The 16507-nt window shown below is 44.5% G+C and overlaps 1 protein-coding gene across 1 annotated transcript in view; it reads left to right on the plus strand.

Moving 5' to 3' along the window:
- The first annotated feature begins 6520 nt into the window (after positions 1 to 6520).
- The window catches only part of LOC110522711 (integrin alpha-V), a 74122-nt gene continuing 64135 nt past the window's right edge, over positions 6521 to 16507 (plus strand). Inside the window, exons 1-4 of the mRNA XM_036975326.1 lie at positions 6521 to 7043; positions 7276 to 7406; positions 12787 to 12878; positions 13978 to 14092. Coding sequence (XP_036831221.1) covers positions 6880 to 7043; positions 7276 to 7406; positions 12787 to 12878; positions 13978 to 14092 — 502 coding nt within the window. The 5' untranslated portion in view covers positions 6521 to 6879. The remainder of the gene's footprint in view (positions 7044 to 7275; positions 7407 to 12786; positions 12879 to 13977; positions 14093 to 16507) is intronic.

The following is a 16507-nucleotide window of genomic DNA, read 5'->3' on the forward strand; positions in this document are numbered from 1 at the left end:
ATGTCATTCTGCAGCAATGTTTGTTTTAAATGTGACACGTCCAATCAGATAGACATCTTCTGACAGCTAGCTTGATTGACAGCAAACAATGCACATGAGTTCTGCAGGCATTTCACATGTGGATAGTTAGCTGTCATTTAACTCATGCAGGCTAGCTGTCAGAGTAAAATCATGAACACGTTTTTTAAAACGTGCAGCTCTCCTCTTCATTTACAGCTGCTTCCAATGTCAACAATAAGGCAATAAGGCAGACAACCCAACAGTGGCGATTTTAGCATGTACATCTTGGTGGGGGAAACAAAAATAAAAGTGGGATGCATGCCAGAAAAGCAAATACACTAAACAATACATTAATTGCACTATAACGGTGCCAAGCGGTGCCCACAAACTGTTAGGTCCTACATAAAGCTGTCCCAACAGCAGTCCCAACACCTTACCACTGCTACACCTGGCTATCAGCAGAGTCCCAACACCTTACCACTGCTACACCTGGCTATCAGCAGAGTCCCAACACCTTACCACTGCTACACCTGGCTATCAGCGGAGTCTTGTCTGGCAGCGAAACAGTTCATATAGCCTCATTTACTGCCTTTTTAAAAAACATAGCTGATATGGCTGACCTACTTAAACAAATGTGTTTTCTACTGACAATTGAGATGTACATAACTATAGCAAGCAGATAAGAGACAATCCGTAATTTTGATTAAGACAACTGACACGGACGAAGCATCGTTACCCATCGCGCCACAAAAGCAGCGGCCCTTGCAGAGCGACGACGGAAGTATAACTATTTGTTAAGTGTAACAGTACAAATTTAAACCGTCCCCTCGCCCATACCCGGGCGCGAACTAGGGACCTTCTGCACACATCAACAGTCACCCTCGAAGCATCGTTACCCATCGCTCCACGACGGACCTTCTGCACACATCAACAGTCACCCTCGAAGCATCGTTACCCATCGCTCCACAAAAGCCGCGGCCCTTGCAGAGCAAGGGGAACTACTACTTCAAGGTCTCAGAGCAAGTGACGTCACTGATTGAAACGCTATTTAGCGCCCACGCTAACTAAGCTAGCCGTTTCACATCCGTTACATAAGCACCTTTGAAATGTACAGCGGCAGAATTCAGAACATGGGCCGTTCTTACAGTGTACACCAAGTCAGAACAGTAGGATAAACAAAGGGGGCATATAAAGCATATATAGCACATAGCATATAAAGCACATTTTTCTAAAACAGGTTATAGGCTACGTGTTCACCAACAAGTTAGAACAGTAGGCGAAATTAAGAGGTAAAAATAGACCAAATAATTAGGGGGAGGGACATTGAACGCTGTTTGGGTCTTTGCGTGTCAAAAAAGACACGTCAAATAACAGTATTCTTATAATAGAATGTTGTGTGTGCAGAAAGAAAGCACAGAGGGCTACGTGGAACCACAGAAAGCACTGAGAAAGACTGAAATACCTGCATTTTGGAGCTGCCTTCATTAACAAAACAAAAGGAAAGACCATGTTTGTATGCAGCTTTGTTAACTCAATGATATATATATATATATATATTTTCTTTTACATTGTTTGCAAACTGATACATGACACTTACAGTGGCTTGTGAAAGTATTTACGCCCCTTGGCATTTTTCCTATTTTGTTGCCTTACAACCTGGAATTAAAATTGATTTTTTTTAGGGGTTGTATCATTTGATTTACACAGCATGCCTACCACTTTGCAGACGCAAAATGTTTTTATTGTGAAACAAACAAGAAATAAGACAACAACCAAAAAAAACTTCAGCATGCATAACTATTCACCCCCCCCAAGGTCAGTACTTTGTAGAGCCACCTTTTGCAGCAATTACAGTCTGCAAGTCTCTTGGGGTATGTCTCTATAAACTTGGCACATCTAGCCACAGGGATTTTTTCCCATTCTTCAAGCCAAAACTGCTCCAACTCGTGCAAGTTGGATAGGTTCCACTGGTGTACAGCAATCTTTAAGTCATACCACAGATTCTCAATTAGATTGAGGTCTGGGCTTTGATTAGGCCATTCCAAGACATTTAAATGTTTCCCCTTAAACCACTCAAGTGTTGCTTTAGCAGTATGCTTAGGGTCATTGTCCTGCTGGAAGGTGAACCTCCGTCCCAGTCTCAAATCTCTGGAAGACAAACAGGTTTCCTTCAAGAATGTCCCTGTATTTAGCGCCATCCATCATTCCTTCAATTCTGACCAGTGTCCGAGTCCCTGCCGATGAAAAACATTCCCACAACATGATGCTGCCACCACCATGCTTCACTGTGGGGATGGTGTTCTCGGTGTGATGAGAGGTGTTGGGTTTGCGACAGACATAGCATTTTCCTTGATGGCCAAAAAGCTCAAAGTCTCATCTGACCAGAGTACCTTTCTCCATATATTTGGGGAGTCTCCCACATTCTTTTTGGCGATCATCAAATGTGTTTGATTCTTTTTTTCTTTAAGAAATTGCTTTTTTTTTCTGGACACTCTTCCATAAAGCCCAGCTCTGTGGAGTGTACGGCATAAAGTGGTCCTATGGACAAATGCTCCAGCTTTGCTGCTCCTTCAGGGTTATCTTTGGTCTCTTTGTTGCCTCTCTGATTAATGCCCTCCTTGCCTGGTCTGTGAGTTTTGGTGGGCGGCCCTCTCTTGGCAGGTTTGTTGTGGTGCCATATTCTTTCCATCTTCTAATAATGGATTTAATGGTGCTCCGTAGGATGTTCAAAGTTTCAGATATTTTTTCATAACCCAACCCTGATCTGTACTTCTCCACAACTTTGTCCATGACCTGTTTGGAGAGCTCCTTGGTCTTCATAGTGTCGATTGCTTGGTGGTGCCCCCTTTCTTAGTGGTGTTGCAGACTCTGGGGCCTTTCAGAACAGGTGTATATATACACTGAGATCATGTGACAGATCATGTGACACTTAGATTGCACACAGGTGGACTTTATTTAACTAATGATGTGACTTCTGAAGGTAATTAGTTGCACCAGATCTTATTTAGGGGCTTCATAGTAAAGGGGGTGAATACATATGCACCACCACTTTTCCGTTTTTAAATCAACATTTTTTTTTTATAACGTTTTGCTTTCAATTTCAATTCACCAATTTGAACTATTTTGTGTATGTCCATTATATGTCCATTATATGAAATCCCCCCCAAAAATAAATTTATATTACAGGTTGTAATGCAACAAAATAGGAAAAAAACGCCATACCTTTGCACGGCACTGTATTAATGCCAAAATAACATGCAAATTAGGCAAGCCCCCCAAAAAGTATATATTATAATTGTTTTATTATTTCTTTATTTTAAAATGTTTTGCTAAAAATGTGGGTCTCAAAACAGGTGCTCTGCCCCACTTGTCCTGATTGATGGGTCGCCACTGCAACCCGGTCCCTGTCAAGAAGAGAAAATACCACCCCGACCTCATCGAAGATGGTTTTACATATGTAGAAGACAGGCAGGGTGAGTGGAGACGTCCTATGAGCAACGAGCTGTTCGCTAATGAGAGCAGGAAAACCCTACAAAATGAAAAGACATCTGGACACCAAGCATCCAAGCCATGAAGATAAGTAAATGTCAATATCTGGAGATCCATTGTAGAACGCGCGTTACAAGAAAAGGCACTTTGCACATCATTACGTGGTGGCCCAGCGCATTGTTAAGTGCAAAAAAAAGCCCAAACCAGCTCAGAGGATCTCAATCTCTCTGCGGCGAATGACATGTCAGTCGCCCACAAACGTAATAAAACCATACCCTTTCCGATGACACCACGAGGAGGAGAATCCAGGACATGTCTGAGGACATAAAGCGCCAGACATCAGAGCGCATCAGTGCAAACGGCCATGATGCACTGCATCTTGATGAATCCCACAGATGTGGCTAACCATGCCATTCTAATGGTTTATGTCAGACACGTCTGGGATAATAAATAACTTCGAGGAGTAGTTCCTTTTTAGTGCTGATTTGCCCACCACCACTACCACTGCAGAGGCTGTCTTTAACACAGTGGATATGAACCTGGGCTCCGTGGGACTGGTCAGGGGCTGTCTTTAACACAGTGGATATGTACCTGGGCTCCGTGGGACTGGCCAGGGGCTGTCTTTAACACAGTGGATGTGAACCTGGGCTCCGTGGGACTGTCTTTAACACAGTGGATGTGTACCTGGGCTCTGTGGGACTGTCTTTAACACAGTGGATGTGTACCTGGGCTCCGTGGGACTGTCTTTAACACAGTGGATGTGTACCTGGGCTCCGTGGGACTGTCTTTAACACAGTGGATATGAACCTGGGCTCTGTGGGACTGTCGTTAACACAGTGGATATGAACCTGGGCTCTGTGGGACTGTCTTTAACACAGTGGATGTGTACCTGGGCTCCGTGGGACTGTCTTTAACACAGTGGATATGAACCTGGGCTCTGTGGGACTGTCTTTAACACAGTGGATATGAACCTGGGCTCCGTGGGACTGTCTTTAACACAGTGGATATGAACCTGGGCTCTGTGGGACTGTCTTTAACACAGTGGATGTGTACCTGGGCTCCGTGGGACTGGCCAGAGGCTGTCTTTAACACAGTGGATGTGTACCTGGGCTCCGTGGGACTGGTCAGGGGCTGTCTTTAACACAGTGGATATGAACCTGGGCTCCGTGGGACTGTCTCACAGTGGATGTGTACCTGGGCTCCGTGGGACTGGCCTGTGATGGGTGTGTACCTGGGCTCCGTGGGACTGGCCTGTGATGGGTGTGTACCTGGGCTCCGTGGGACTGGCCTGTGATGGGTGTGTACCTGGGCTCCGTGGGACTGGCCTGTGATGGGTGTGTACCTGGGCTCCGTGGGACTGGCCTGTGATGGGTGTGTACCTGGGCTCCGTGGGACTGGCCTGTGATGGGTGTGTACCTGGGCTCCGTGGGACTGGCCTGTGATGGGTGTGTCGGTGTGACCACTGATGGGGAAGCTGCCATGACTGGAAAGCAAAGTAGTAAAGTGGAGAAAGCACAGAGGGCTACGTGGAACCACAGTTTCCTTCACATGGAGGCATTGGCATTGTCTTCTCCCCTTTTAATGCTCTTATGCAGCGTCCTTCAAAAAATGCCCTAAGGTCTGAAAGGCACTAAAGTCGACATATTATACAAACAATGATTAAGGCTCAGTTAAATAACATGCTGTTTTGATCTACCTCCTAACTAGCTAGCTAAGGGGACATAAGAAGTTCATGGGTTGGACACTGCTGGTCTCTGATCGCGCTGCTGAACGGTATCTGACAGTGTCGGTAGAGATGACATACAAGGAATTTGTAGTTTTACTGAGGACTTCTCTGTTGCTAATTAGCATTTTTATATTGTTGAGAAAATTAAGGCGAATATATTGATATCCGTATCAAAACATCACGTAAGCCTACACGAGACACAGACCTTATATAAAGTAGACCTAAAAATCACAGACGCAAAAATGAACGGTGAAAAAAAGATTGGAACCATTATCGGGTTTTACCGCTGGGTTTGACGGTTATTATAACGCGTCTACTGTAAGGGATTATTAGCGTCACGGCAGCAGCTTTAACACTTCCGGCTTTAGAAAATAAAAGTTCACGGTAAAACGCTGTGTGTATGATATAAAATAAATTTTGACTTGCAGCTTTGCATCATGTAAACAAATTAAAATTAAACTAAAAATAATGACTACTTTATACAAGATAATGAATATTATAAGGTGGAGGACATTGAGAAATGGCGCAAGTTTAAGTATACAATGACAATTAAAAAACTATATATTATTTTAATTGTATGATTTCTTTGTTAATTTACTGGTGCTATTTTGTTCAAGGATGCAATTTTAAAATGTAATTTTTAAGAAAAGTCTTACTGTATTTTTGTTGTATTGCTCAAACAAATGGCACTGTACAGGAAAAATGATTGTTTGTGTGTCCATAAAACCAGGGTACAGTCTACTAACTAGTCCCTATTATACAAAAAAAGGTGAGTTTGAACAAAAAACAAGCTCATAGCAAGTAAAACACCTTAAAATGGAGGCACTGGACACTATTAGCCAATATGTCATTTATAGGTCTATAGTGTATTGCATTGGGACCAATGGACTAGGTGGAGTAGAAAGTGTTTCTGGGCGTATAGGTCTCAGTTACCCATGACATAACACCATATATAAATAGATTCTACAGATCATAGTGAGTAATCGCAACTGACTCCACTTTTACTTTGGCACCTAGAATAATAGTTGTCTTTCTATAAACCAATGTGTATTTCATAGACGTTGTATTGAATTGGGGGGCATTTATTTGTCCTGGCTTGGAACATGTTTTAAAACCCACATTTAATGCAAATGTCACTTAAATATGAACAAATATGAACCATTGTTAATGTTTAGACAATTATTTTTCATATATCGTGAATATAAATACATGGTAATAACACTTTTCTACTAATATGTGGGGGACTTTTATTTAGAACATTTCTGAAATTCCCTTGACCCGGAAGTATATATATATATATTTAAGTGCTGCTGTAACACTACACAACGCGGGGGCTGTCGAGGTTGTATTTTTTTTTGTTTTACGTTGTACAGAGATTTGTGACGTTGAATCGCATGAACTGTACGATTGATGATACGAGTTGTTTCGAATTGGACTCTTTTCCTGGTAATGCTGCTGAATGCTGAAGCAGTGAAACTGTTTAGCGGAGTGGTTTTACTGAACTGGCGCCGGATAGATGGAAATGGAGTGTGGGATCTCGGTGTATCATCATTAGAACGACTACAAAAAGAAAGGAGAACTCGTTGCAGTTGAGCTCTTAACGCCAAAACTAAAACACGCCACACACCCCGTGTTTAATAAGGCTTGAATCTTTAGCAGTCAGGATGGAAAGACGTCGCAATCTTGGTTTATCTTTGGCTTTGATCCTGTCTTATTTACAGTGGACAACCTCGTTCAATCTGGATATTGACAAGCCCTATGTATTCTCTGGACCTAAAGGAAGTTATTTTGGATTTTCTGTGGATTTTTTCCAGCCAAATAATAAGCAGTAAGATTGAGTTATATAATAATATATGTTTATTGCCTTTTATTTGAACTATGATGAGAGAAAGTATAATTATACTATTGTTAATGTGACTCAACAGAAATAAATATAATATGTATTCTATTCGTCATGTGACATAGCTTTGTTTTGCGACCCTAATAGGCTACAGTAGAAGAATAGGTGCGGTGCCATGTTTTCACGAATGTAGACTTAAGCCCGTTTTTCTCTTCTTCAGGTCAAACATTCTTATAGGAGCTCCCAGAGCCAACACCTCCTCAGCTTCCACAGTGGTGGAGCGAGGGGCAGTCTATACCTGCCCCTGGCAGAAGAGTAGTGACTGTACCCAAGTACAGTTTGACAATACTGGTGAGTAGAGTATGTCAGGTACAAAAACAAGCATCTCATTGATTTGACCCCTTTTTATCGACTTCTACATGGTGATGAACAGGAAGGGGCCACGATAGATTGGTTATTTCAGTCAAGGGTCATGTCCACATTATAAAAACCTGGTTGAACCATACGTATGTGAAATGTGACCTTTTTTATGAGGTACGTTTTAAGTGTTTTTAGGATGTAAGACGGAGCAAAGGCAGATGTTCACTCTTCTAGGAAGCTTATATTGGAGATAGGCAGACATGCTCAGTGTTAAGCCTAAGAGTTACACAGACAGGCAGACAGACAGACGCAAGCAGACAGGCGGAGACACAGACAGACAGGCGGAGACACAGACAGCCAGAGACACAGACAGACAGACAGTTATGTTGATTTATTTTCCCTTTTCTTTACCTATTTGCACCTATTTGCACGTCATTACAACACTGTATATAGACAGGCAGAGACACAGGCAGACAGAGACATAGACAGGCAGATTACAACACTGTATATAGACATGGGAAAGCACTCTATTCTTTTGGAAGTTTTGTGAGTGTAATGTTTACTGTTCATTTTGTATTGTTTATTTCACTTCTGTTTATCCATTTCAGTTGATTTGGCAACGTCATCATGTTTCCCATGCCAATAAAGCCCCTTGAGTTGAGAGAGGGGGGTGTCAGATCCAGAGAGAGAGAGATTGAGGGGGGAGGAGAGTCCCAGTACCTTTAAAGGACTGTCTGCTCTACTTTATAACAGGGGGCATATGAGTCAGTAACTTGTTATTTCTTGAAGCATCCATTGTAGACAGACGTGGCTCATACTAATATTTACACTAAAGCACATCTTATGGGTTTGTCCCAGCACAAACTAACACAATGCAAAACCAAGCCCCATCAATTACACACATTAAGCTATTTAGGAGAACATTGGCTTGCAATTTCAGTTTATCCTGTGCAATTTACACCACTCTTTATCAGTGCAACTTTGATCATTTGCCTTCTAGCGTTGGTTTTCGTTTGTTGTGTTTTAATTTTTTATTTATTTTACCTTTATTTAACTATTGAACAGAACGACAGATTTGTACCTTGTCAGCTCGGGGATTTGAACTTGCAACCTTCCGGTTACTAGTCCAACGCTCTAACCACTAACCACAACGCTCTAACCACCACTTCGGAAACAACTCCAAAGTTGGAAGAAATGCTAAATATGTTTCCCATGTCATGGTTTAGCCATATTGTCCTCCCTTTGCTGACATGTTTATTGTGGTTTGCCAGTCAGTGCCTGAGGGGCCTCCTGGTCTTATTGTGATGCCGTAAGTGTCGACATGGTTACAATGGGAGCCTTTGTGATGACTGAGAGGTGAGGGGAGGCTGCCTCAGCCATTGGTTTAGATTAGTGTTAGTGTCCAAGCAGCCTAGGGTGGGGGGGTACTGTAATTAGTGTGTGTTCAGGGGGGTTGTATCCCGCTTGGCCATTACCAAAGTATATATATTTTTTTTTACCTTTATTTAACTAGGCAAGTCAGTTAAGAACAAATTCTTATTTACAATGACGGCCTAGGAACAGTGGGTTAACTGCCTTGTTCAGGGACACAAAACGACAGATTTGTACCTTGTCAGCTCGGGGGTTTGAACTTGCAACCTTCCGCTTACTAGTCCAACGCTCTAATCACTAGGCTACGTTACCACCTCTACACTCTAACCACTAGGCTACGCTGCCCCCTCTACACTCTAACCACTAGGCTACCCTGCCGCCTCTACACTCTAACCACTAGGCTACCTGCCACCTCTACACTCTAACCACTAGGCTACCTGCCACCTCTACACTCTAACCACTAGGCTACCCTGCCACCTCTACACTCTAACCACTAGGCTACCCTGCCGCCCCTACACTCTAACCACTAGGCTACCTGCCACCTCTACACTCTAACCACTAGGCTACCCTGCCGCCCCTACACTCTAACCACTAGGCTACCTGCCTCCTCTACACTCTAACCACTAGGCTACCCTGCCGCCCCTACACTCTAACCACTAGGCTACCTGCCACCCCTACACTCTAACCACTAGGCTACCTGCCACCCCTACACTCTAACCACTAGGCTACCTGGCACCCCTACACTCTAACCACTAGGCTACGCTGCCACCCCTACACTCTAACCACTAGGCTACCTGCCGCCCCTACACTCTAACTACTAGGCTACCTGCCGCCTCTACACTCTAACCACTAGGCTACCCTGCCGCCTCTACACTCTAACCACTAGGCTACCCTGCCGCCTCTACACTCTAACCACTAGGCTACCTGCCACCTCTACACTCTAACCACTAGGCTACCTGCCACCTCTACACTCTAACCACTAGGCTACCCTGCCACCTCTACACTCTAACCACTAGGCTACCCTGCCGCCCCTACACTCTAACCACTAGGCTACCTGCCACCCCTACACTCTAACCACTAGGCTACCTGCCACCCCTACACTCTAACCACTAGGCTACCTGGCACCCCTACACTCTAACCACTAGGCTACGCTGCCACCCCTACACTCTAACCACTAGGCTACGCTGCCACCCCTACACTCTAACCACTAGGCTACGCTGCCACCCCTACACTCTAACCACTAGGCTACGCTGCCACCCCTACACTCTAACCACTAGGCTACCTGCCACCCCTACACTCTAACCACTAGGCTACCTGCCACCCCTACACTCTAACCACTAGGCTACCTGGCACCCCTACACTCTAACCACTAGGCTACGCTGCCACCCCTACACTCTAACCACTAGGCTACGCTGCCACCCCTACACTCTAACCACTAGGCTACGCTGCCACCCCTACACTCTAACCACTAGGCTACGCTGCCACCCCTACACTCTAACCACTAGGCTACTTGCCACCTCTACACTCTAACCACTAGGCTATCCTTGCTAACCACATGGTCTGGAAGTCTTTCTCCTGCTGACTGTTCTTCCCTGGATTGTCCCAGTCAGATGAGATATTGTTTTCCAGCTCTGTCAGTCTACTCTTGGTGGACAGGCAAACCTTTTAATACAATTTTTTTTAAAGTCACAATTAGAGCCAACTAATTACTCCCATTGATTTATTGGAGAACCAATGTTTTGGGCACTGAGTCTTTCTCACAGTTAGATGTGCTAAACTGACAGATATATTTACAGCTGTCCATAGTCTTCCTCGGGGTAAGACAGGCTAAACTGACATATATTTACAGCTGTCCAGACAGTCTCTAGATTAGAATAAGTATAAATATAGAGGACACAGGAGTGGGTGTAATGTGTGACCAGGTGCAGCCAATGTTCTAGTCACCAGGCTAGAGGAGGGGACAGCTAACTGGTGCTCTAGTCTGGGTTAGAGCTAGACAGGAGCTGGGATGTTACTCCTCTAACTGGTGCTCTAGTCTGGGTTAGAGCTAGACAGGAGCTGGGATGTTACTCCTCTATCTGGTGCTCTAGTCTGGGTTAGAGCTAGACAGGAGCTGGGATGTTACTCCTCTAACTGGTGCTCTAGTCTGGGTTAGAGCTAGCTGTTGTTCCTATGAGTTTTGCTGTAGTCATGGTTCGACAGGAACAGAGCTCTGTGGTATGTTTTCACGGAAGGGTAGTGAGTATCCTCCCACGTGTGTCAGAGATGCAACTTTACCCTGTCTGCACAGAGCTACACACAATGGAACTCTCTCCCTGTGTCTGCACAGATCTGTATACAATAGAACTCTCTCCCTGTGTCTGTGCACAGATCTGTATACAATAGAACTCTCTCCCTGTGTCTGCACAGATCTGTATACAATAGAACTCTCTCCCTGTGTCTGTGCACAGATCTGTATACAATAGAACTCTCTCCCTGTGTCTGCACAGATCTGTATAGAATAGAACTCTCTCCCTGTGTCTGTGCACAGATCTGTATACAATATAACTCTCTCCCTGTGTCTGCACAGAGCTACATACAATAGAACCTGTAGATCAATGTGCCTCACAGAGTGGAGTCTGACATCCACAACGTCACCCTGGACCGAAGATGAAGACAAATAGGAGAAATGTGGTGGACCCTCTGTTAAATTACACATTTCCCGAGGTAGGAATATCAACAACAACAACAAAACATTTGGCAGAAGAAATCCTCCCCCATTATGACATCAGAATTTAAATCTGTCGGGTACGATGGCCGTTTTCACCATCTAAAAGTCGTATTCCTTTTAATAACTTCCAGTTTCGTGAGAGAGACTTTATCACGGCGCTGCGTCGTGCCAGACGGGATTTCTGTCCGCTTGAACGGCAATAACTCAAGACATGAAAACATGACCCCAGGGAATAGATAGAACATCACTCAGAGATGTACAAAAAAAAAAAACAATCTTTCCTTTTTTAAGTCTTTATGTCTACAGTAATATGTCATTTCTGCACGCTCCGCTCTGAGAATAAAGTTTTAATCAACCCTTTAGGCAATAAAGCCACTTCAACTCTGCCTCAACACACACGTGGTGTTTTGATACCAGCAACGTTGCAGCTACTCTCTGCGCGGAGTCGGAAGAAAGCGGATGTTTCTGTTTTCTTTTAGGGATACACTATTTTCACCCTGACTTCCGTTTCCCCTGAAAAATGGAAGCGGGGTCTCCTCTCAGGTGTTTTCCTACACCTGCTTACGTAAAAGGTTACCTGTGCAGCTAACAGGATATTTAGAACGATCTTTGTAATTGTTTTGGTCCTATCTGATGTTTTTCAGGTTTGTTACAAAGATGTGATAATTTCCACATGGACACGACACACCCCATATGAAGACAATGTTAATCGTAGTCTCACTTGGTTTAGACAAGGCGAGACGACAGAAGACCGTTGTTAATCCTAACCACAGAGCAGTCTAAAGGAAGTCTGGTGATTAAGGGACCTACAGTACAGGTCATTTATAGGTTCAGCTGTCCTCATTGAGGAACGTGTGTGTGTGTGTGTGTGTGTGTGTGTGTGTGTGTGTGTGTGTGTCACAGCTAGATCGGTATTTGCTAGACAGGGGTCGTTATAGGGTGTTGCCTGTGAGTAATTTCCTCGAGGGGAAAAATGTAGTTTGATCTCCAGGCTCTGATCAGGAGGACGATGAAAGCTGCTGCTACACTTTATCACTGACCAGGAAAAACAAATATCTACCAGTCTATTTCTCTGTGGATATTCTGGGGCGTGTTCGTTAGGCACCCAAATGGAAGAAAACGGGACGACCTGGACGGCTTGTTTTCCTAACCGATTGCAAACTGTTTTAAAACATTGTTCCCAATTGAGAAAATGACACCATTTGTAGAGTGGCTATTGTTAAAAGGGTGGGCGCCCCTTAAAGAGGTGGCGTTTCTTCATTTAAAACCCCACAACGATTTCTCTTTCAGATGATCGTGAGAATATAGACGGAGTCCAGATGGAGTTCAAGTCCAACCAGTGGTTTGGAGCCACGGTACGGTCTGACGGGGAACACATCCTGGTGAGTGTCATGTCCTTATCTCAGAACGGTACGGTCTGACGGTGAACACATCCTGGTGAGTGTCATGTCCTTATCTCAGAACGGTCTGATGGTGAACACATCCTGGTGAGTGTCATGTCCTTATCTCAGAACGGTACGGTCTGACGGTGAACACATCCTGGTGAGTGTCATGTCCTTATCTCAGAACGGTCTGATGGGGAACACATCCTGGTGAGTGTCATGTCCTTATCTCAGAACGGTACGGTCTGACGGTGAACACATCCTGGTGAGTGTCATGTCCTTATCTCAGAACGGTACGGTCTGACGGTGAACACATCCTGGTGAGTGTCATGTCCTTATCTCAGAACGGTCTGATGGGGAGCACATCCTGGTGAGTGTCATGTCCTTATCTCAGAACGGTCTGATGGTGAACACATCCTGGTGAGTGTCATGTCCTTATCTCAGAACGGTCTGACGGGGAACACATCCTGGTGAGTGTCATGTCCTTATCTCAGAACGGTCTGATGGTGAACACATCCTGGTGAGTGTCATGTCCTTATCTCAGAACAGTCTGATGGGGAACACATCCTGGTGAGTGTCATGTCCTTATCTCAGAACGGTCTGATGGTGAACACATCCTGGTGAGTGTCATGTCCTTATCTCAGAACGGTCTGATGGTGAACACATCCTGGTGAGTGTCATGTCCTTATCTCAGAACGGTACGGTCAGATGGTGAACACATCCTGGTGAGTGTCATGTCCTTATCTCAGAACAGTCTGATGGTGAACACATCCTGGTGAGTGTCATGTCCTTATCTCAGAACAGTCAGATGGTGAACACATCCTGGTGAGTGTCATGTCCTTATCTCAGAACGGTACGGTCAGATGGTGAACACATCCTGGTGAGTGTCATGTCCTTATCTCAGAACGGTACGGTTGGACGGTGAACGTGCCGTTATCAGAACCCAATCTTGAGTGCGCTATCTAGCGAACAGTCTCATGACAGATTCCGAGAACTTTAGTCTGGATTTCTAGTTTTTAAATCGGATATTTGTCTCTGTTACGCGGCCTTGCTGTTGTTGACTGTACTCATGAGGTGTTTGTGTGTCTCTCTCTCTCAGGCCTGTGCTCCTCTCTACCAGTGGAGCACGTTCAGCTTATCCGAGCGAGAGCCTGTTGGTACGTGTTTCCTGAAGAAAGGAGGAGAGGTGGTGGAGTATTCTCCCTGTCGATCTGGTAAGTGACGTGAAACTAGCCAAGAGATTCTCCATTGAAGAAGTGCCTTTTTTTTGGGGGTCCAGGATTAGACCTTATTTGGGTCCAGGATTAGACCTTATTTGGGTCCAGGATTAGACCTTATTTGGGTCCAGGATTAGACCTTATTTGGGTCCAGGATTAGACCTTATTTGGGTCCAGGATTAGACCTTATTTGGGTCCAGGATTAGACCTTATTTGGGTCCAGGATTAGACCTTATTTGGGTCCAGGATTAGACCTTATTTGGGTCCAGGATTAGACCTTATTTGGGTCCAGGGTTAGACCTTATTTGGGTCCAGGGTTAGACCTTATTTGGGTCCAGGGTTAGACCTTATTTGGGTCCAGGGTTAGACCTTATTTGGGTCCAGGATTAGACCTTATTTGGGTCCAGGATTAGACCTTATTTGGGTCCAGGATTAGACCTTATTTGGGTCCAGGATTAGACCTTATTTGGGTCCAGGATTAGACCTTATTTGGGTCCAGGATTAGACCTTATTTGGGTCCAGGATTAGACCTTATTTGGGTCCAGGATTAGACCTTATTTGGGTCCAGGGTTAGACCTTATTTGGGTCCAGGGTTAGACCTTATTTGGGTCCAGGATTAGACCTTATTTGGGTCCAGGGTTAGACCTTATTTGGGTCCAGGATTAGACCTTATTTGGGTCCAGGATTAGACCTTATTTGGGTCCAGGATTAGACCTTATTTGGGTCCAGGGTTAGACCTTATTTGGGTCCAGGATTAGACCTTATTTGGGTCCAGGATTAGACCTTATTTGGGTCCAGGATTAGACCTTATTTGGGTCCAGGATTAGACCTTATTTGGGTCCAGGATTAGACCTTATTTGGGTCCAGGATTAGACCTTATTTGGGTCCAGGATTAGACCTTATTTGGGTCCAGGATTAGACCTTATTTGGGTCCAGGGTTAGACCTTATTTGGGTCCAGGATTAGACCTTATTTGGGTCCAGGGTTAGACCTTATTTGGGTCCAGGGTTAGACCTTATTTGGGTCCAGGGTTAGACCTTATTTGGGTCCAGGGTTAGACCTTATTTGGGTCCAGGGTTAGACCTTATTTGGGTCCAGGATTAGACCTTATTTGGGTCCAGGATTAGACCTTATTTGGGTCCAGGATTAGACCTTATTTGGGTCCAGGATTAGACCTTATTTGGGTCCAGGATTAGACCTTATTTGGGTCCAGGATTAGACCTTATTTGGGTCCAGGGTTAGACCTTATTTGGGTCCAGGGTTAGACCTTATTTGGGTCCAGGGTTAGACCTTATTTGGGTCCAGGATTAGACCTTATTTGGGTCCAGGATTAGACCTTATTTGGGTCCAGGATTAGACCTTATTTGGGTCCAGGATTAGACCTTATTTGGGTCCAGGATTAGACCTTATTTGGGTCCAGGATTAGACCTTATTTGGGTCCAGGATTAGACCTTATTTGGGTCCAGGATTAGACCTTATTTGGGTCCAGGATTAGACCTTATTTGGGTCCAGGATTAGACCTTATTTGGGTCCAGGATTAGACCTTATTTGGGTCCAGGGTTAGACCTTATTTGGGTCCAGGGTTAGACCTTATTTGGGTCCAGGATTAGACCTTATTTGGGTCCAGGATTAGACCTTATTTGGGTCCAGGATTAGACCTTATTTGGGTCCAGGATTAGACCTTATTTGGGTCCAGGATTAGACCTTATTTGGGTCCAGGGATTAGACCTTATTTGGGTCCAGGGATTAGACCTTATTTGGGTCCAGGGATTAGACCTTATTTGGGTCCAGGGATTAGACCTTATTTGGGTCCAGGATTAGACCTTATTTGGGTCCAGGATGAGACCTTATTTGGGTCCAGGATTAGACCTTATTTGGGTCCAGGATTAGACCTTATTTGGGTCCAGGATTAGACCTTATTTGGGTCCAGGATTAGACCTTATTTGGGTCCAGGGTTAGATCTTATTTGGGTCCAGGGTTAGACCTTATTTGGGTCCAGGATTAGACTTTATTTGGGTCCAGGATTAGACCTTATTTGGGTCCAGGATTAGACCTTATTTGGGTCCAGGGATTAGATTTTATTTGGGTCCAGGATTAGACCTTATTTGGGTCCAGGATTAGACCTTATTTGGGTCCAGGATTAGACCTAATTTGGGTCCAGGATTAGACCTTATTTGGGTCCAGGATTAGACCTTATTTGGGTCCAGGATTAGACCTTATTTGGGTCCAGGATTAGACCTTATTTGGGTCCAGGATTAGACCTTATTTGGGTCCAGGATTAGACCTAATTTGGGTCCAGGATTAGACCTAATTTGGGTCCAGGATTAGACCTTATTTGGGTCCAGGATTAGACCTTATTTGGGTCCAGGGTTAGACTTTATTTGGGTCCAGGATTAGACCTTATTTGGGTCCA

Source organism: Oncorhynchus mykiss, chromosome 3 (assembly GCF_013265735.2).
Source record: "Oncorhynchus mykiss isolate Arlee chromosome 3, USDA_OmykA_1.1, whole genome shotgun sequence".
Classification (NCBI taxonomy): Eukaryota; Metazoa; Chordata; class Actinopteri; order Salmoniformes; family Salmonidae; genus Oncorhynchus; species Oncorhynchus mykiss.